We start from the raw sequence: 21,368 nt of genomic DNA, 5'->3' as shown, positions 1-21,368 counted from the left end.
ATGTTAATGCTGGCTGCCTGTTTCCTCTGTGTTTAAGGGATCGCCCCCATGGAATACCCTTGGTTTAGCTCCTCTGCCCTGCACCAAATGCCAGCCTTGACTTTCAGCTCTGGGCAGCAACTGCTGTTTTGGGGAGGATGTTCTTCTCATGTTCTTCCTGGGTGGGTGGGTGATAGAGGAATTCTTTATTTGCACCCGTGTTTGCTGGGAATACTGTGTGCCTAGGGGAGAAGGAGACGGGGGAAGCCAGGGAGAGGAGGGTGAGCAGGCAGCCTGTCTTCAAGGAGCTATCCAGCGAACATTTGTAGAATGGTACATTTGGGCAAATATTAATAAACTAGATCTTGTGCTACACAATAGTCTCCGGAGGCATTCCAGCAAGAGCTGTAAACAATACCCTGGCTCATTCCACCCCGGAGGTCCTGACTGAATTGCTCTGGAAGGTGCGCTGGGCATGCTCCCCAGGTGATTGCTATATGCCGCTCAAGTACTCAAGCTCAAGTACTAATTCGACCGGGTTTGCAGCTGCCCGCCTGCCACCCATGCTTTGGAGAACTCTTTTGCATAACTGGAAAAGTTGCAATTTTAGAATCCTAGAACCCGAAACTTCTACCTGAATCATCCTGGACGGAGATTAGGTGGGGGCTGAGCTCCCCCACTGAAGCCTTGTTCAGGGCCCAACAGCCTTTATTTCGAGAGAGAGGAGGTGTCTTTCTGCTTGGAGAAGCTGGAGAGACAGAAACTTTTTTTTTTTTTCTTAAAATATATGGGTATCTATCATTATCTAGAAAGTTGCCTTAGGGCCAGTTTTTAACAGAGCCAGAAAGAATCTTAGCTTATAAAATCATCTTCTGGAAATGGCAGAGGAAGTATAGTTTACTTAAGTGGGGGCTGTGATAATTAGCCTTGTATTTGGGGCAAAACGCCTTTCATTTTTCTGTATCTCCCTCTCCTTATTTGTAAGCTTCTTGCAGAGTAGTTATGAACACAGGCTTTGATCCACACTGCCTGGTTCAAATCCCAGCTCTGCCATTTTCAAGCTGTGCCAAAGCTGTGCAATCTCAGATGAGTTACTTAACCTCTCTGGGCCTCTTTTGTCTGGGCTGTTTCATAGGAATGCTAATAGCCCTTACTTACCATGTGGGAGGATTAAATACATCAGACAAATGCCTGGCATGTGGGGAGCACTCAGAATATGTTAGCAATTGTCATTATGGGTGTTTTGAGCGTTCAGTGAGCTGTCATATGTGTAGAGCAGTCTGGGGGAAGGAGAGATGTAATTCACGTGTGACAGTTCATTAACCAAGAAGGACACCTTTAGGCGGAACAGATGTCAGACAGGTCTCTCTTGTGAGAGGTAACTTCATCTGCCTTGCCTTTTAAACTGTGCTCCGAAGAGCACAGAACAGGTGGCCGCGTTTTGCCGCAGTCTGCATGAGATGAACCCCTCTGACCCGAGCCCATCTCCTCAGGACACCACGGGGCCTCAGCTGGCCACCATGAGGCAGCTCACGGACGCCGACAAACTGCGCAAGGTGATCTGCGAGCTCCTGGAGACGGAGCGCACCTACGTGAAAGTACGTCTTGCTGGTCTACCTTCCTTTCCTGCAGGGCCTGCCTTCCCTCCTCGTTTTGAATGAGGGACTTTGTGGGCTTACACTAGATTTGGTCTCCTGTGGAATCTGGCCTTTCTTCTGAACATCCAGATCTCCTGCATCTTAAGCAAGCACATCAATTCTTAGAGCAGTTCATCGACATTTGTAATTGATCAATCCAGAAAGGAGATGATGGTGAATATTCATTGAGCCTTCTGACCTTTCTAAATCTGTTGATGGGCTACTACTAAAATTGAATTTAGTTTTTGAAAGATTTAAAGGTATTATTTTCAGTATCTAATTTGAGTCTAGGCAGAGGGTGTCTGTTTTCTTTGTATTCTCATTTGTGTTCAGATATTTAGTTATATTCCTGTAACTATATAATTTATTCCTATATAATTCATAATGTCTATATAATACATATAACTAATAATGCATACATTATGCATACATTACAATACACACATTGTAATACATTCCTATGACTATAATGGTTATCTATTCCTGTAACTATATAATTTAGTTATATGTCACAACAGTGTGATCTGTTTTTAATCTATTTAGTCTTTAACTCAGGGGTCAGCAAATTATGGCCCTTAGGCCCCAAACAGCACTCTGCCTGTTTTGACAAAGTTTTATTGGAACACGGCCACACACATTCATTTATGTGTTGTCTGTGCTGCCATGACAGTTGTGACAGAGGCCGCATGGCCTGCAGAGTCTAAAAATATTACTGAAAAGATTGGCTCACTCCTGCTTTAAGGGAACTTAATGACCTAAAGACTGTATGTAATGTTAGCATTTGGGACATAGTTTTTTTCTCCTTTAGATTCCTTCTAGGCTTTTAGACGCGCTAATGAGATATCCTTTCAACCCTTAGGACTTAAACTGTCTCATGGAGAGATACCTAAAACCTCTTCAAAAAGAAACTTTCCTCACCCAAGATGAGGTATGGTGGAAATCGTCTAAACTTTGTGAGGGTCCGACTGCAGCTTGACTTGGTGAAGAGGAGGGAGTGAGGCACACGCACAGTACTGAAAACATTTGGAATTCGCTTAATTGTAATAAATAGATGAAATGATTGCGTGTTATGCTCTTGGCTTGCACCCAGGGAGTAAGGAGCGGCCCCACCCCCTGCCCCAATCCCCCCTCCCCCGGTGGTGGGCTCATGATCTTAATTTATAAGTAGTGATAGAAAAACTTTGAAATCAGAAGCAGATAAAGTTTCTGAACACCAGTGAAATATGGGGTGGCTTAAATTCTTTTCCGTTTTCCAGCTTGATGTGCTCTTTGGAAATCTAACCGAAATGGTAGAGTTTCAAGTAGAATTTCTGAAAACTCTAGAAGATGGAGTGAGACTGGTACCCGATTTGGAAAAGCTTGAGAAAGTCGATCAATTCAAGGTAAGTCGTCCAGTGATGTCAGGTGGCCTCCTCCTGTCGCGGGTGGGTTATTCTGTAGGTCAAGTGGAACCTCCCGAGAACACATGGCAAGAGGCGTAGGCTGTCTTTGGTGTTGAGTCTTCCTTGGACCTCCAGTGGGGTCAGTTGCTGAGGGGACTGATACTGAGAGGGGAACCTTGTCTGGCTAGGGTGACACTAGTGCCATCAACTTGTATGAAACTGCTGCTCCTGCTGGCTTCTACTCTGGAAGGTAGACCAACCTTCACCTTTTGTTCTGTTGACGGGGGGCCCTTTAACACTTGCTATTAGCAAATGTTTCCCAGGAAACAAGTTAATTTATCACGTTCTGGAAAACTTTGCTTAATGGAAACGCTTATCATGACCCAGGAGGAAGACAGTCTTCCAGCACACGGTGTCCTTCTTGCCTTAATGAGGATTTATGACTAGTACCTCGGCGAGGATGCTTACAGCTTATTTCCCCCTCCTTGGCTGGCTCTCCTTTCTTAAGGGTACTTCCTGTGCGGGCCTCCAACCGGCAGAGCTCCTCGATTCTTGCACAGTGGTGTTGGCTTCTCGTATAATTTAAAAAAAAAAATTATTTCAGGTGTAATTGACACGTGATACGCCGCTTCTATTCACATTGTACAATGTGCTGAGTCTTGCCATATGTATACACCTGTGAAACCATCACAATCAGGATAATGAGCATCGAATTCAGCCCTTGAAGGTGTTTCCCTGCTCTTTTGTGATTCCTCTCTCCCGCCTCTTACTAGCCTGTCAGCCACAGGCAACCAGGAGCTCTTTGTTTCAGATTCGTTTGCATTCTGGAATTTTATGCAAGGGGGATCAGGCAGCATATACTCTTTTTTTTTTAACGTGGCACACTTTACTTGGTATGATCATGTCGCCTTCCATCCATGTGGCTGCATATATCAATCTCTTGCTCCGTGGTGTCCCATCGTACGGGTGTAGTACGCTTTGTGGCCCTTTCACCTTTGCTGGGCATTTGGGCTGTTTCCAGTTTCGGGCAATTACAAGTAAAGCTGCTATGCAAATTTGTGTATAAATGTTAGTATGGATATCTGCTTTCTTTTGGCCAAATACCTAGGAATTGAGATGGTTGGATCACATGGTTATACCAGTGCACATTCCCACCAGAGGCTCCTAATGAAGAGGTCATGGTCCCTTTTAATAATTTTAGCCATTCTAATAGGTGTATAGTGGCACCTCGTTGGAGCTTTCATTTTAATTTCCCTTATGACAGGACAATGAGCATCTTCTGATATGCTAATTTGCCTTTTATATATCCTCTTTGGTGAAGCGTCTGTTCAAATCATGTGCCCATTGACTGTATTGTTTGGTTGTTTTCTTACTGTGAGTCCGGAGAGTTCTTTCTATATTCTGAATATAATTCCTTTATCAGAACCCGGATTTGTAATATTTTCTTCTTGTACAGCATCTCTCAAAGATCCGAAATTTTAAATTTTGATGAAGTCCAGTTTTTCAAATCTTTTCTTTTTTTGGGTCATACTTTTGGTATCATGTCTGTGAAATTTTTGCCTAAACTTGGGTCCTGAGGATTTTCTCCTTTTTTCTCCCAGAAGCTTTGTAGGTTGGGTATACGCATTTCGGTCTCTAATCTGTTGCGAATTGAATTTGTTAGGGTGTGATGTTGGAATCAAAGTCATCTTTTTTCCATACGAATGATCTTTCTAGTGCTATTTGCCGAAAGGACTGTCCTTCTATCCCCTTGGACTGTTTTACTTTTGCACTGGTGTTGGAGTCAGGTGCGATTGTCTATATATGCAGGACCCCCATATACTTCGACCTCTTCTAGAGCTTGCAGAAATCTGGCTGAGTGCTGTTGGCATACACGTTTAGGGACTGGGGTGAAGGCTGTTCTTTCTATATATGTTTTTGTATGTCACTGCTTCTCTGCAACAGAAGCTATTCAGTATACACACCCACGTTCATACACTTAGCATAAGAATATATATTTATATATACTCAGATATTTTTATTTGGAGATAATTTGAGACTTATGGAAAGGTTGCAAGAATAGTCTGAAGAATTTCTGGATATCCTTTACCCAGATTTCCCAAACATGAACATTTGACCACATTTGCTTTATTCTTTATCTTCCTGTCTCTGATGTGTGTGTGTGTGTGTGTGCGCTCACACGCGTAATATAATTTTTTTTCTTGAAGTACTGAACAGTTTAGTTGCAGGCATAATACCCCTTTAACCCTAATTACTGCTTACAGTTCATATTTTGTGTGTTCAAATGCTGCTTGGATGAGTTAATTTTCTCCCCTCTTCGTCTTCAAGGTGGTTATGCGGTCCATTTGAAATACAGCTTGGTTTGTTTGTGTTTGTAATGATAACATGTATTTTCTAAATTACATTGATTAGGATAGTTAGAACTCATGACAGGGGCCAGTAATTTGTTAGTTAATCAGAAAATTGCTTAGTGAGGATCATAATAAAAATGGATGTAGACATTCCTTAAAACACTTGGTTGTTTTTTTTTTTTTTTTAAGATTTTATTTGAGAGACATAGAGAGAGGGAGAGTGCATGAGCAGGGGGAGGGGCAGAGGGAGAGGAAGAAGCAAACTCCCCGCTGAGCAGAGAGCCTGACATGGGGCTCGATCCCAGGACCCTGAGAACATGACCTGAGCTGAAGGCAGATGCTTAACCGACTGAACCACCCAGGTGCCCCACAACACCTGGTTTTACTCTAAGACATCTAGCGTTGATTATAGTCACTTAGCAGTCTCTTGTTGTGAGGCCAGTTGTGTGGGGTTAGGTCTGGTTAATCGCTTGAGGAAAGTTAAATGGACAGAACTTGATGTGGACATGGCTGCATTGTAGAGCAGAGTTATTCTAGAAGGGACTGGTGCATGGATTCTTTCAGTGAGCTGTTTCTAAATTCCATTCGAGTGGGACTCTCTTCCTTCAGTGTCCTGGTTTATGGCAACACCTGACAATCTCCCTTCTGTCACTAAGGCAAGACAGCTGATGCGTACTGAATATTCACGGCCCGGGGGCTTGTTTCTAGCACCTCTGAGTTGGCTTCTGGATTGTCAGCGTTTGCTCCCAAAACTATTGCTGTCAGTTACACTATTGCTACTTGGTTTAAATCCTGTTTGTATATTTGGCCCAAAATACAAAAACTCGTTAAAATATTCAAACTGCGTTGCCTAGAACACTGCGCTTGCTCTCTCTCTCTCTCTCTCTTAAATGAAAAAAAAAAAAGAAATCTTTAAAAAAAACCCAGAATTAAAAAAAATTAAAAACCCGAGTTTAATATGCGTAAGGATACTCTGTATCCTCTATATTTTACACACATATATGTATATATACCCAAATATATATACAATAAGTCTCAGAAAAATATCCTCTGTATATTTCAAATTGATCTAGTCTTGTTCGGAGAGGCTCAGTATTTGGAAAAAAAATCAGTTCTGAGGTCAAACAAGTTTTGATAAAATATCCCCTTGGGAATTTGCAATGTCCGTCAGCCAGTGAGAGGCTCTGTGACACCCTCCAGAAGGGCAGCTTTGGGGAAATGCAGTCTTTGTGTGTAAACCCCTCATACTTGTGTCCACGTTGTGCCCTGAGATCATTTTTTGAGGCCAGAAAAATAAATGAATACTTTATAATTAATGTTTTATCTGTGGCTGCCTGTATGGTGAACCCTAAGTAAGTAGTAAGTTAAACAGACAAATGACCTAATAGGGTTAATGCGAGGGGTTGCAGTTAAACCTTTTTCTTCCACATCTTTTCTTGTTTAATTATTGAGTGTTTCTCGAAGGATAACTGTATCAGCAGAGTCAGACTGTCCCTGCTGGGACCCTCTCAGCCAGGGTGGTGAGGCTGGGAGGGGGTGGGGCTTGAAAGGGAGAGGAGGAGGAGTGGAACGTGTAGGAAACTAATGTGGGTCTCTAGTTACGCATTCTGGGTGGTTCCAAATAAACTTTTTGTTGTTAGTAGACAGTCTATCAGAATTCTGTGCATAAGGGGGCGCCTGGGTGGCACAGCGGTTAAGCGTCTGCCTTCAGCTCAGGGCGTGATCCCGGCGTTCTGGGATCGAGCCCCACATCAGGCTCCTCTGCTGGGAGCCTGCTTCTTCCTCTCCCACTCCCCCTGCTTGTGTTCCCTCTCTCGCTGGCTGTCTCTATCTCTGTTGAATAAATAAATAAAATCTTAAAAAAAAAAAAAAAAGAATTCTGTGCATTGTTCATTAGATAAATTACACATTGAAATCCAAAACTTTTTTTTTCCTGGAACCTCACTTTTAATTCTAAGCCTGAATTAATCAGTCGCACTCTCTCTCTGAACAAGACTAAATCAATGTGAAACATATCGAGGATATTTTTCTGAGACTTGTATATATATTTGGGTATATATACATAAATGTATTATGTAAAATGTAGAGGGTGCAGAGTATCCTTAGGCATATTAAATTCTGGGTTCTTTACTTTAAAAATTTTTTTTTTTAAAGATTTTATTAATTTATTCGACAGAGATAGAGACAGCCAGCGAGAGAGGGAACACAAGCAGGGGGAGTGGGAGAGGAAGAAGCAGGCTCATAGCGGAGGAGCCTGATGTGGGGCTCGATCCCATAACGCTGGGATCACGCCCTGAGCTGAAGGCAGACGCCCAACCGCTGTGCCACCCAGGCGCCCCTACTTTTTTAATTTTTTTAATTCTGGTTTTTTTTTTAAGATTTATTTATTTTTTTTTATTTTAGAGAGAGAGAGAGCGAGTGCAAACGGGCAGGAGCAGAGGGAGAGGGAGAGAAAGAATCTCAAGCAGACTTTGCACTGAGCAGGGAGCCCATCTCGGGGCTGGATTCCATGACCCTGAAGTCATGACCTGAGCCGAAATCAAGTCAGCCGCTCAACTGACTGAGCCACCCAGGCATCCCAAGGCATATTAAATTCTAATGGAAGGCCTTCACTCCCAGGGTCAGGCCTGTTTCTCGCATCCTCACCTCCGCGCTAGGAGAGGGTGGAGTTAGTGACCGGGGACACGTGTCTTCTATTTTTGGGGCGTATGCATTTCCTGCCTCTACTTGGTGTGTCACTTCAAACTCCCAACTGGAGCTAATGAGAGGTCGTAGGAGCCTTCTGCCTTTTCCAAAATGCCATCGGTATTTTCTCATTAACATTCGCACATCCCAGCTGGGGCACTTAAAGACCCGAGGCCGGAAAAGCAGTATGACATCTCCAGTGTAATTAGCGAGAAGGCCAGCTCGGACCCCGAGCACGCAAATGTGTGAGCCCTCACGCATTCCGATAGGCAGTTTCAGGCCATCGGTGAGCAGAGAGAGGCTGTGACAGGTGTGAACGGTGCTGACTTTCGGGGAGGGTCAGGCAGATGTGAGCTCCCTCTGTGGCCTGCTGATATTTCCCAATGAGGGTGAGCGTGAGCTAACTGCGGTTTTTCTCATTAAATCCAGAAAGTGCTGTTCTCTCTGGGGGGATCCTTTCTGTATTACGCTGACCGCTTCAAGCTCTACAGTGCCTTCTGCGCCAGCCACACGAAGGTCCCCAAGGTCCTGGTGAAAGGTAGGCGGGTGAGGACTGGGGGGCAGGGGGGCTTATCCGTTTTAGATTCACATTGGGGTGGCTGGTGGCTGGTCAGGGGCGTTTGGACAGAAATCCAAGAATCGTTGATGTGCCAGATAGACGTTCCTCAAGTAAGGGTGAAATGCGTGACTGTCTTTTATTTTTGTTTTGAATTAAACTCTGTGCCCAACGTGGGGCTCACACTCACAATACTTGGGTCAAGAGTTGCACGCTCTACTGACTGGGCCAGCCAGGCACCCTGATATCTTGAATTAACTGTCTTGTCAGTTTTCTTATTTATTTCTTTTTAAAGTTTTATTTATTTATTTGAGAGAGAGAAAGAGAGAGCATAAGCAGGGGTAGGTGCAGAGGGAGAGGGAGAAGCAGACTCCCCACTGAGCAGGGAGCCCGATGCGGGGCTCGATCCCAGGACCCTGGGATCATGACCTGAGTGGAAGGCACATGCTTAACTGACTGAGCCACCCAGGCACCCCTTGTCACTTTTCTTATAATTCAAGTTTTGACTCAGCTATTTGGGGCCAAAATTACTGGGTCATTTTGCAATTATGTAAAAACAGGGTGATGGGGGGGCTTTAGAAATTCCCTGCTGTATTCCTAATTTTCACTCATTTCTTTATAGCTTCACACACTTCATACACCTTTTGGTTGCATTCCATCTTTCCCTCACCTGTTTTTGGTCCTAGGTGTGTGATAATAGCCACCCCCACCACTATGAAAGTTTCCGTTCATGAGAATCACTCGACTTGCAGTTATATTTTGCAGGGAACAGAGTGGAATTTTAAATGGCAGGCTCCTTGGGGCGCCTGGGTGGCTCAGCCGTTAAGCGTCTGCCTTCGGCTCAGGGTGTGATCCCGGCGTTCTGGGATCGAGCCCTGCATCAGGCTCCTCCGCTGGGAGCCTGCTTCTTCCTCTCCCACTCCCCCTGCTGTGTTCCCACTCTCGCTGGCTGTCTCTCTCTCCATCAAATAAATAAAATCTTTTAAAAAATAAATAAATAAATAAATAAATAAATAAATGGCAGGCTCCTTTTCCTCAGTGTTCTGGGAAGATGATGGCTCATTCTGAGAGTCTCCAGAAAGCTGTTTTGCTTCCCTAGTTCTGCATGTGATGTTGGTGATAGGTAAAGGGATTTAAAAAAAAAAAAAAAGGCCCCGGGAAACAGTATAAGCAGTAGAAAGTTTGAATGCAGAGAATCTCTGGAAATCAGCCTGCTCAGTCTTCACACTCCCGTCTGGCTGTCATGTGCACAGCTGCTGATCTAGTCCCTGAATACGTAAATAATTGATACATGTTTTGCTTTCCTGCCAGAGAGAATGAGCTTGACTTAATTTAAAACCTATTAAGGAAATATTAGTACAATGCAGGTCTCTGGGTAACAGAAGAGCCTGGCCCAGATAATGACATACTTAATGGCTGGGACAGTTCACACGACAGAATCTGCGTGAGCACAGAAATGTAAAGGGCACCTGGGAATCTCCTAGTCCTGCTGTCTGGCCTGGACTCTGTCTTCACATGTGCTGTATTGGTCCTATCGTTCTGCCTTCGCATTTCTTTTTAAACCTTAACTGAATGCCGATTGTTACGAGATCATTAATGTAACAACTTTAGAGCCTTTTGCTCTGCCGGAAAAGTATATACACGTTACAGTCCTTAGAGTAAGTTGTGTTATTTCTAATCACTCAATTAGATTAAAGTCTGCCCCTGCAGGTTTTTCTTAATTCAATAACATCATTTTTTTGCACCTGAAAAATATTACTTGTCTTTCCAAACGATCCCTTAAAACCTGAGGTATGACCTACATTTTTCTAATGGCCAGATGTGCCAAGAGGGTGAAGAGAAAGAACTCTTTGAGAACAGAAAGTACCCGTCTCTGACTCTTAACAGGCTCACAGCGAGGCTGGATGGGAGGGACACTCCTTTAGTTCACGAGGAATTGAGAACCATGCCTTCTTTTGTTCTGACGTGAAATACAGCTGATGGGTTAAATGTCCCTGGTAGACGTGGACCGGTACTTGGGACGTCCCACGGAAGCCACAGCATCCTCGTGCATCGGCTCTGGGCTGAGCCTCGCTTCCCTGACACATAGGCCATTCATTCCCGGTGCCCTTTCTCTTCACAGATTTCTTCTTCGAAAGGAAGAGAAATGGTGGCTGAGCCCTTGGAGGCTGATTCCTCTGAATGGGGCTTAACGGGGATGAAAAGACTGTGGTCTTTATGAAGCCACCTTCCCATGATTGCTGTTTTAAAGATAGAATAATCATTTTACAATTCGTGCTGTCCTTTTACCACATGTTCTGGTCTTCACTCACACTGCTCATCCCCAGAGATGGAAATACATTTTTATCAGCTTTTTAAAACACGTGGGCCCACTGTTCAGTCTACTTTGATATATTGTCCTTCTTTTCCCCATTTTTTGCGCTCACTCCCTTCTTCCTGTCCACCATTTCTTTGCACCTGGAAGGCATTAATTAGCCTTGTCTTCCTAATTACCCAGTGGTGGGTACCTCTCTGCTTGTCTGGGGACCCACAACTCCCCAGGGCTGCTCTTCAGCCCAGCTGGGACACAGATAAAAAAACCAGGCTGGTGAGGGAAGAGCTCCCTGAGTTATATGAGGTCAGATGTAAGTTTCCCCGGGAGAGGACTCCGCAGTCCCGGGCAGGCAGGAGGGCCTGCCCTACGATGCTAATAGTGGGTAGCGCTGAATTAACATAGAACAGATCTGAAAAGGCATTCGCTGTGGGAGATCCAGCCCTGCCCCACTTCCCAGAGCTGCAGAGCACTGCCGCCTCAGTCTTGTACTGTTTTTTTTTCCCCTGTCTTTTCTCAGAAAAAAAGGCCCCACCCTCAATGGAAGGCTTAAAAGACTGGGAAAACCAGGGTAAAGAGTGTTTTAAAATGCAGGCTTTCTGATGATTCAGATATGGCGAAGCCAACAGATCGGAAGACAATTGCCATTGAAAAGATAGCTTGTTCCTCGCAGCTCCCAAGAGGAAGGGGCATGACGTGCCCCATGGGGCCCCACGGGGGAAGTGCCAGGGCCAGTCAGGAAGCAGAAGGAGCGAGGGGGAGATGTGGGCAACTTTATTGTGGTTGCTGCGAGAAAGATGGAGGAAGGCAGGGTAAGCAGATTTGGGATTGGGTCATTTCAGTGGATTCTGGGGTATTGGGCCTGGCCTGGGCTGTCTGGTACCTGGCCCTGAGGCTAGTAGCGCAGGGGAACAGTGGCCTAGAGTGAGAGAGCCCAATAGAAGAGTTAGAGGCATGGGGCGGGGGCCTCCAGGTTGGTTGGTTTGCCTATGAAAGGTGTGCTCCCAGGTGAGTCCTTGACCATCTCTAGGAATTGGCTAGCCCTGGGAGCGGCAGTCCCCAGGGTCTGTAAGGCTCCAGGTGTCAAAATATCAGAATACAAAGACGTTCTTAGTACAAGGAGGATGAACAGCAGCCCCTGAAAACCCCAGTGTGTAGAATTTACAAGGCCTATTATTGCTTTACTCAAACCCCGTTTTTGCCCCCAGATAAATAAGACAGGCCCTTCCAGTTGTCTCTCTAAGGCCCCCACCTTCCTTCTTCCTGCAGCCCACTTTCCACTCAGTCCTGGGGAAGGGCACCTTGGAGTAAGTGAGGGGGATGGTGAGAAGGGGGCATTAAGGGGTTCCACCCTGATAGCCCGTGTTTCTCTCTTCCAGCCAAGACGGACCCGGCTTTCAAGGCGTTCTTAGACGCCCAGAACCCGAAACAGCAGCACTCCGCCACTCTCGAGTCTTACCTCATCAAGCCCATCCAGAGGGTCCTCAAGTACCCGCTTCTGCTGAAGGAGCTCTTTGCCCTGACGGACGCAGAGAGCGAGGAGCACTACCATCTGGACGGTGAGCCCGGGCCCCGAAATCTATCCCCTCGCGCGTGTCCCCACGAGAGCCTCGAAATAGCCTTTCCGTTTCCCACCTCTTTTCTTCCAGTGGCCATCAAGACTATGAACAAGGTTGCAAGTCACATCAATGAAATGCAGAAAATTCATGAAGAATTTGGGGCTGTGTTTGACCAGCTCATTGCTGAGCAGACTGGTGAGAAAAAAGAGGTAAGGATACCCACTTCTCAGGACACGCGGCAGCGAAGCTGGGTTGGTTTCCTTGTCTTTTGAAGGGCTTACTTATCGGTAAAAGGGTTATGAAGCTGTTGTTTCTGTTGGTGGAACTTTCATCCTTCATCCAAGGGTGCACGTGCGTTTTCTTCCTCAGCTGAATTATTTCTTATCTAGGAGCCGTGTTTCTGAGTCTCAGCCCTTACCCCTCGGGACCTCTGGTTTTGTTCCGTTAAGCGTGAGCGTGAACTTCCAAACATAGCTTAGGCAGCTTCTGTAAGCATCATAGAAGGTCAACGCTACATCCCCGGAATTGGAATAACACTTAGCATGTAGTAGGTGCTTGGGTACCGTTTGCTGCATGAATGAAAGTTTCAAATGCCTCTAATAAATCTTTTTTTTTTTTAAGTCTACCTAAAAACCTACTTAGAAGAAACAGTGACAGAAACAGATACACCTGAGAAAAACTTTAGAGCAAACTCTGAGTAGTGCCCGAGTCATTGAGAAGAGCTTATGTGACTAAAAATTCTGATAATACGGAGATGAATCAGAGGGCTATGGTACGTGATAATATTCATCACTGCCTCTGGACATTCAACTGGAATATTCTCCTTGGTTTTGCTTTCTGCCTTAAAAAATAAATAAAGGAGAAAAGCCAGGAGGGAACCAGGCAGAAAATCACTCCTGCTGGGGTGAAGGGGAGAGTTAAAGGCAAGGGGGTGGGGGAAGCTTGGTTGTTTAGCTAGGAGAAAAATAGCCTCATCCTCGAGGTGTACAGGGTTCCCGTCCAGGTTCATTTTTATGTCCTCAGGGAAACAACACAAGTTTTCAGACTGCTAAAAGATAATTTCCAGAAAGAGCTAAAATCTTGGCATCTCCTATAGACATAAAAGCAAACACATATTAAGAAATTTATTTTACTCACGTGATAGGAGGGAGCCAGGCAGGTGTCGTAAGGGTTTGTTGGAAAGGTCGGAATAGCACAGGTGTGTCTATGAAGCGAAGAAGTATTGCGAGGATTTGCGAATGGAGGCGCACTGGTTTCCCCACAGCGGGAGGAAGTCCCCGTCGGGTCAGACGGGACATGCGCTGTCTGCACCTTCCAGATCAGAGGCCACGTGGAGGGCTGGAGTCTCACGGGCTGGGAGCGTGTGCTCTGGAGGAAGAGTTGTTTTCCACTGAAACATGATTTATTTTTCCTGCTGGGGTGGCAAGCAGAGCATGAGCATGCCCTCAGTCCACCTGGCAGATAATCAGTCAAGGGCATAGGAAAGGTGGCACTGCGACTCTGGATTTAGTTCTCATTTTTTAATAAAGCTTTTGTAAGAAGGAAAACACGGTATACTTATGAAAAGGCAAAACAACAGAAAAAGGCAAGAAGGAAAGCCATTCACCATCTCAAAACAAAGAACGTACCCCTCTTAATGTTTGGGTGTTTTTTTGGTTTTATTTATTTATTTATTTATTTTTATTATATTATGTTCGTCACCATACAGTACATCCCTGGCTTTTGATGTAAAGTTTGACAGTTCATTAGTTGCGTATAACATTGGGTGTTTATTTTGATTAAAAAAGTTATATATCTGCATATGCTTGAATAATTATATTTTGAAAGGTATATTATGCCTTTTTTAATGTTATTTTAAATTATTCAACAGAATCATTTAAATTATTGTGTAATATTTCATGTGTGGCTGAACAATGCTTTACTTAATTCCTATCATTGGACAATTCTCTTGGCTTCATTTATTGACTGCTGTGAGTAATACTGCAAACATTTTTTGTCATAACACTTCTCCCTCCTATATTTTAGTTTATTTCATTTTGACGGAAGTGAATTTTATTCAGTCTTGGAAATGAACGTTTTCATCACATTTCATTATATTGTTCGTTATCTGCCAAACTAGTTTCTGGATGTTAATGACCTTGGGAGCAAAGGACCATTATGCTAAAGGCTAGAAGATGACGTGCATGGTGGATTGCAAAGCATTTAGGAGAAAAAGATGAATATGATTCAAAAGTCAGGGACTGTACAGAGGGCCATGGCTTTGGTGAAACTGCCCGTCCTCTGAAATGAAATTCCGACAATCAAGTGAGAAATCTTTCCAGCGAGGAACAAAGAGACAAAGTGCTGTACAAAATAGCCTCCTGTGAGCTGAGATTTTGTAAAAAGAAACGTGCAAAAGATGGAAGGGATGGAAGGAGGGACATTTGACTGTTCACCAGTGTTAAGGAGAAGGAAAATCCTATCTCAGTATTCCGATGTCCAAAGCCCAGAAAGATCAAGGCTTGGAAAAGACGGCAAAGACAGCAACAAGAGCTTGTGTTTTAACACTGTGAGACACATAGGAAAGAAGTAGGCTCCCAAAACGGGGCAGAGGTAGGGTGGCCAAAGATGATGGATCACTCAGGGAGAAGGACTCAGTTGCCATGCAGTCTCTCTTTGAGAATGGTCTTGCAACCGGAAGGGATAGAACGGTCTTGATTTCACAAACACAAACCCCGGGGCAGAATGGCTCCTGGGGAGATGGTGCCCAGCTCAGTTACAATTCTATTACACTGCTTACAACGTACGTTGGAATGTTTATGGAAACCCCGGGGCAGACGGTTGGAGGCACGCAAGTTATGTCCTGATTCTCACAGAGGTGATTCCTGGTCATTGTAGTTCCCTTTTAACGGCAGTATCCAGTAAAAACCTAGAATGGATTTATGAGCAGTTTGTAAGCAGTTATGAAGAGGAGCATTTGTCAGTATCTGTTGGGAAAGGTAGGCCGCTATTGAAATGGTAACATTCCAGGGACACGGGGTCCCTGATCCTGTCATCAGCCAGCTTTCCCAAAGGCAGATATGTTCACAGAGAGCAAAGCTGGTTAGGAAACACTGTATGATGAATCTGGGCCTTCAACCTCCTACTGCATGTTAAACCCAAGGAGCTGGGCTGGACCACATGGATCATTCCTTTTGCTCAGGTAGGAGGAAGAAAAGGCCAAAGAGGGCATTTCCCCTTAGAAGAAGAGCTCAAAGGACCCGGGGTGGCAGGACGTCCCAGACCTCTAAGCGGAACTTAGTCTTGCGGTTTGGGCAGAAGATTGAGAAGTCAACGAATAGAAGGCCAGAGGCACTGTTGGCCAGAGGGGCACTCCTGACCCCCTTATTCCATTTGCCTTGTGGAAACTTGAGGCAAACCATGTGGGCTGGGACTGGATCAGTCCAAACAACTCAGCATCTTAGTGCTCGCTACCACATTTATTTTCACACAGGGGTGTGTGGGCCGGCTGAGCTTTGGCCGCTCTTGGCGAGCTCCAGAGCGTAAGGGTCCGGTGTGTTCTAGTCGGACACAACTAGGCTTCTGCGTGCCCTTTCCGCAGCTGGAAGGGGGAGCTCAGGAGGGCTAGTGAAAACTTGTTATGCCGCATCCTTGGCCCAGGGCATGTGGCCAAGCCCAGAGTCATGAGGGACCTGCCTGGTCTAGTGGGAGGTGCTAGAAATATCACACGGCAGAGGGTGCAGACCCAGAATCGTGTTGGAAGGAGGAAGTAGAGTTTGGACAACCATCTGCCCTGGTGACCTTTTAATCACTTTTAAAGACATACCCCTAAGACGGGGGCCAGAATGCTAGCTGGGAGCTTGACCTCTGTGTGTAAGCCCCTTGTGTGGGTGCTTGGGGCCTGGGTGGTAGAGACTATATAGTTTCCTTGGCTGATACTGTCCTGGGAGGTTGGTTGGCTAGTTATTTCATATGTACAAACAATGTAATACGATGGGTGAATTTTTTTTTTTTACTCTTGGCTATACTAGCAATAATACAGGTCAATAATAGAGTAATTATGATAACGATCCCCCAGTCACGACAGCGGCAGCAACACTGCTGTATTTGGTACCATGGAGTCACATCACCAGCATCGTCATCTGGCTTGGTGACTCAGGAAGAGTAATGCCAAATGGCCCCGGGTTCAGCAGAGGGCTGCTCGGTCGCCGCTTTATCTAGAAACCCTGTCAGAGCATAAGCAGCAAAACAGACCGGACCCAGGTGTCTTTGAGAAGCTCAGCGTCAGATTTTGACGTATCTGAAATGCTGCCTTGAACTTGATTTCTGCGGCTGCAGAGCCTACCGGCAGCTGTTGGTATTTACCAGTGGGTGGACTGTGGTCTCTGATTGTTACGAAGCGTTGTTCTCTGATGTGGTTGCACCAAGGGCAGGTCAAGACACCAGACGATCCTCCCACCGGTGAGTGGGCTGCTGAGTTGGCAGGAGGAGGAGATGTGGGTGGGCTTGCACCTGGGCCCCGGACTCCGGTGAGAAAGGCAGACGTGGCTGTCGGGAGGCACAAGCGCTGATTACTGCAGAATCCCGTCTGGATGGCTTTCCAGAACAGCTCACCAGGACGGGCTGGCATTTGACCTCCTCAGCCGTGCACCTAGACCTCCTGCTTTCTGTGGATCCTGGAGCTCAGGCTGCACACATTTACAGAGCACTCCTCAAACTCCTCAGTTGGCTTCTCTCTCCCTCCTCCAAAGTGAAATGAAACCTTTAGAAGGAGCTGGAAGAAGAAAAAATAATTAATTCCATTGCTTCCTGGAAAACCGTGGCTGCAAGGGGATTTGAATTCGCAGGTGGAAAGGCCTAGTTTTCGGGAGTGGATCTCGGTGATGGATGCCCATTCGTCTCTCCTTGGGAAACTGTCTTCATTTGAACACAGACCTTTGCCAATTTTGGAGATCAGTTTTGACAGATTTACTGTGTGTGAATTTTGGGGGGGCCCTGGTTTCTACCTCTTGCCACTTTATTCTTGAAATTCTTATAGACAAACATGGGATAAAGGAAAAAAAAAAGTGACCAGATGTTTTTAAAGACAATATTTTCATGAAGTAAGGTTGACATCAGCCTGCCAGATTTTAAAACATGAAAATCTTTATGTTTATAACACCACCCAGTAAGGTTTGCCCTGTCCCTGCTTTTCAGGTTGCAGATCTGAGCATGGGGGACCTGCTTTTGCACACCACGGTGATATGGCCAAACCCGCCGGCCTCACTGGGAAAGTGGAAAAAGGAGCCAGAATTGGCAGCCTTTGGTATGTATCAGAACAGAGTTGGGGCACCTGGGTGGCTCGTCAGTTAAGCATCTGACTCTTGATTTTGGCTGAAGTCATGATCTCAGGGTTGTGAGATCGAGCCCCACGTTGGGTATGGAGTCTGCTTAAGATTCTCTCTCCCCACTCCCTGCTCCCCGCCCCTCCCTGCTTGTTCTCTCTCTCTCTCTAAAAAAAAAAATAATAACAGGGTTGGTAGGGGGTAGCACAGAGAGGGAAGCTGGGCTTATTCTTCAAAATAAGAACATAAGAATAATATTTTTCAAAATATTTTTCAAGACCCAATTAATTAACGTTAAGTTCATTACAGTTATCTGAATTGGTCTCCCTGCCGCGGCCACCAACATGTCCCATATAGTAAATGAAACCTGCCAGGTCCGTATGGCCAGTGTGACCACCCCGCTACGTGGGAGAGAGGGAATGGCCTTACCAAGGCTGCCCCGTGTATCAACACACAGGGAAAGATTTTGTTGTCGTCACTGCTCTGAATATCTTTTCAAAGTAACGGGTTAATAATAAGCCAAGGAAAACTCATGTGACAAATGAAGACAACACTGCGTTGTTCTGAAAATCAGAGCACTTTCCTGGCTCTCGGACTCCGCCGCTGGGATTCAGGACATCCTTTCGCAGCTGACCTGCTTGGGCAGTGGGGTGCCTTGATCAGTTGTGAGATGCTTCTCAACCGCCACGAATACTGGCTACCAAAAGTAGAGATGCTCGTGGATGATTTATGTTTTAATAAACTAGTTTCGACGGATGCAGTTGCTGCAGTCAGAACTCTCACGTGGTTGTGTTGGGATCAGCATTTTGAGAGAGAAAACTACGGAATTGCGTGTAATTCAGGAATTACGACTAGTGGTTGCAGGAAAATTCGTGTTCGGCATCCAGTGCTGTTGTGAACAGGCACGAGTTTGTTTTACGTTGTGTCTTCCGAGCCCCCACGGGAGATTTGTGGGTGAGCACACAACATAAAGAAAGTCTAGTATTTCCTATTCTCTTACCTTACCTTGTGTTTCTAGAGGAAAGGGGTGATTGCTTGTTGCTTCTTTAACTGAACGCTTTTTTCTTCTTTCCCCCATGATGTGAACAGAGTATCCCCATATGGAATATCCTAGTGATATTAAAATCCGAGTGTTGAGCATAAAGACTGCCGAACTTCCTGCTTAGATCACTCAGCCTTCACTGAACAACTGAGTGACGTTCCTGACATTTTCAAAGAGCCACTAGAACTGTTGATGCCATTTCCTTAAAAATAACAGAGATGGGTAGAAGCGTGCAGGGACAATGTGTGACCAAATAGGACACACGAGAAAGTATTGGGATATGGTAACATGTTGGTGGTTGTTGATGGGCTGCTGCTTTTGGCAGGGGTAGGGATAATTTTTTCTCTTCCCCTTCACCCCCCACATTACCATTTGTGTCTCTTATACTGTAATTTCTTCTTGGAAGGGCTGGGAGCTTTCTGATGCTTCTTGGTAGGTCGCTTCTGGGAAGTGGGATTCCGAAGTCAATGACCCAAACCGTCTGTCTACCTGTTTCTGATTCTGGGCTGCAGATGAACCGTTCCAGAGTTCCACGTTGGGATCTTTTCATGACTGTCTCCTGGATTGTACAGATTTCCTGTGGTTAGAAATAAACAGATTTAGGGGCACCTGGGTGGCTCATTCGGTTGAGCAACTGCCTTCGGCTCAGGTCATGATCCCAGGGTCCTGGGATCGAGCCCCTCGTCGGGCTCCGTGCCCAGTAGGGAGCCTGCTTCTCCTTCTGCCTCTGCCCTTCCCCCTGCCCCCCGCTCATGCTCTCTCTGTCTCTCTCTCTCAAATAAATAAATAAAATCTTTAAAAAAAAGAAACAGATTTAAAAGAAGAAAATAATTTGGGAACAAGGAGGGGTCAACCAACTTTCTCTGTAAAAGGCCACATAGTACATACTCCAGGGTTCAAGGGCCAAGAGGCCACATGTAGTCCAAGGCAGTCATAGACAATATGTAACCAAATGGCCATCTGTATTCACAATCTGCACTGAATGGGCAGCGGGCCCCAGTCTGCCAACCAGTGGTATAAAGGGTTCCAGCAAATGCTGGTTTTGAGGTTTGGGGCTTTACTTGCCCCTTGCTGCACAGGCTCAGATGGAGGGCAGTGTGTGTTTCACTCTTCATCACTCTGTTCCCTGCCCCATGTGTTGCTTCCTGGGGTTGGGAGGGGGGTGGCTCCCCAGAAGGGAGCCCCCAAGCCCTGTGCTGGGTGTAAATGGACACTACGGCCCCCAGCCCATGATCGGTGATCACACTGCCAGTGGATCCCACAGTTGCCATAGTTAGCAAGGTGAGAAGCACTGGAGGCTCTAGGGGAGGCAGCCTTATTAAGAGTTGTCTCCATGGGGCGCCTGGGTGGCTCAGTTGGTTAAGCATCTGCCTTTGGCTCAGGTCATGATCCCAGGGTCCTGGGATCAAGCCCTGTGTCGGGCTCCCTGCTCAGCTGGGAGCCTGCTTCTCTCTCAGCTCCTCCCCACTGCTTGTGCGCTCTCTCAAATAAACATCTTTAATTAAAAAAAAAAAAAGTTATCTCCAGACTAATAGTAAAGAGAAGCTGGAAGGATTAAAGCGAGGATTGTGAGTAAAGGCAGACTGTCGTCACCATAATGAGATTATTTATGGATTCCCCGTCCGTAAAGGTGCCATGTTGGGCCATTTTGGTGGCACTAACAGCCTTGGAAGTGCCTTTCGAATTCAGGAGTTGTTATAAGGGAAGCAGAGTGATTACCACGGAACCGGCAGCTTTGGAGTTAAAACATGGTTGTCTCTTGCTTTGATTTAAATCTCTAATCTCAGGAAACAGTGCAGCTTTCCTCTGAAACTGAAATCGATGTACTGTTATCCTGGCACCTTGATGTTTTGCTCACAGGACAGCTAATCTGTACTGAATGTTGATGTTTGTCACCAAAAAAAAAGGAAACAGAGAGGGAGGGAGAGAGGAAGAGTGAGTTTGTCTAGGCTTCCACCTTGCTGGGTATCAGATGATCACCTTTGGGGTGTGGAGGGAGTGCTTGGGGCTGGCAGGGGTCGCTAGGAGTTGTGATTGAGGTCACGTCTAAGAGATTGGGCAACACTGCAGTCAGTTGAGTGAGACTAGCCCAGGGGATCAGGGAGAGCTTAAGGCGAAGGTGGTCATAGCCCCGGCTGAGGTCCACTCTGGCCCCACCGTGATCCAAGATGGTTGAGGTCAAGGTAAACTGAGGCAAGACAGTAGCCTTTGTAGAACCATGGCAACCACCCCATTGCGCTGTGATCCCAGGGACGTGGTGGGTCTTCTGAGACTTCAGGTCACTGGACACCCTCTCCTGGGGTGGAGCTCCCTGTGTTTTGAAGGAACCAGTTGTCCTGGCCACTGTGAGTTCTGGAGGCTTCACGGTGAGCACACAGGGCCTCTTCGGGTGCTAGTCTCAGCCTCTGTGCAGAGCTCCTTGGTCAGTGGGAACTTTGGAGAGGGAGCCTCTCAGTCGATCCTCTGGGATTCTGGAGGGGGGTCGGATGCTGTGAGTGTGAAGGGCCAGGGGCAGTGCAGACCCAGTGGCTAGGATTGGTTTCTTTACACCTTCAGGCTCTTT

The 21,368-nt window shown here is 46.0% G+C and overlaps 1 protein-coding gene across 4 annotated transcripts in view; it reads left to right on the top strand.

Moving 5' to 3' along the window:
- TIAM1 (TIAM Rac1 associated GEF 1) overlaps positions 1 to 21,368 on the top strand; it is a 466,206-nt gene that overhangs the window by 431,959 nt on the left and 12,879 nt on the right. For 3 of the 4 annotated variants that reach the window (XM_057306890.1, XM_048214774.2, XM_026514628.4), the window contains 7 exons: positions 1,398 to 1,577; positions 2,476 to 2,544; positions 2,873 to 2,998; positions 8,464 to 8,572; positions 12,281 to 12,460; positions 12,551 to 12,669; positions 17,636 to 17,744. In XM_057306890.1, the coding sequence (XP_057162873.1) occupies positions 1,398 to 1,577; positions 2,476 to 2,544; positions 2,873 to 2,998; positions 8,464 to 8,572; positions 12,281 to 12,460; positions 12,551 to 12,669; positions 17,636 to 17,744 (892 nt within the window). The remainder of the gene's footprint in view (positions 1 to 1,397; positions 1,578 to 2,475; positions 2,545 to 2,872; positions 2,999 to 8,463; positions 8,573 to 12,280; positions 12,461 to 12,550; positions 12,670 to 17,635; positions 17,745 to 21,368) is intronic. The other variant, XM_057306891.1, reaches the window with a different exon arrangement.

This window comes from Ursus arctos, unplaced genomic scaffold, assembly GCF_023065955.2.
Source record: "Ursus arctos isolate Adak ecotype North America unplaced genomic scaffold, UrsArc2.0 scaffold_4, whole genome shotgun sequence".
NCBI lineage: Eukaryota > Metazoa > Chordata > Mammalia > Carnivora > Ursidae > Ursus > Ursus arctos.
Note: the sequence above shows the minus strand (reverse complement) of the source record. Positions and strands in the feature narration are given on the sequence as shown.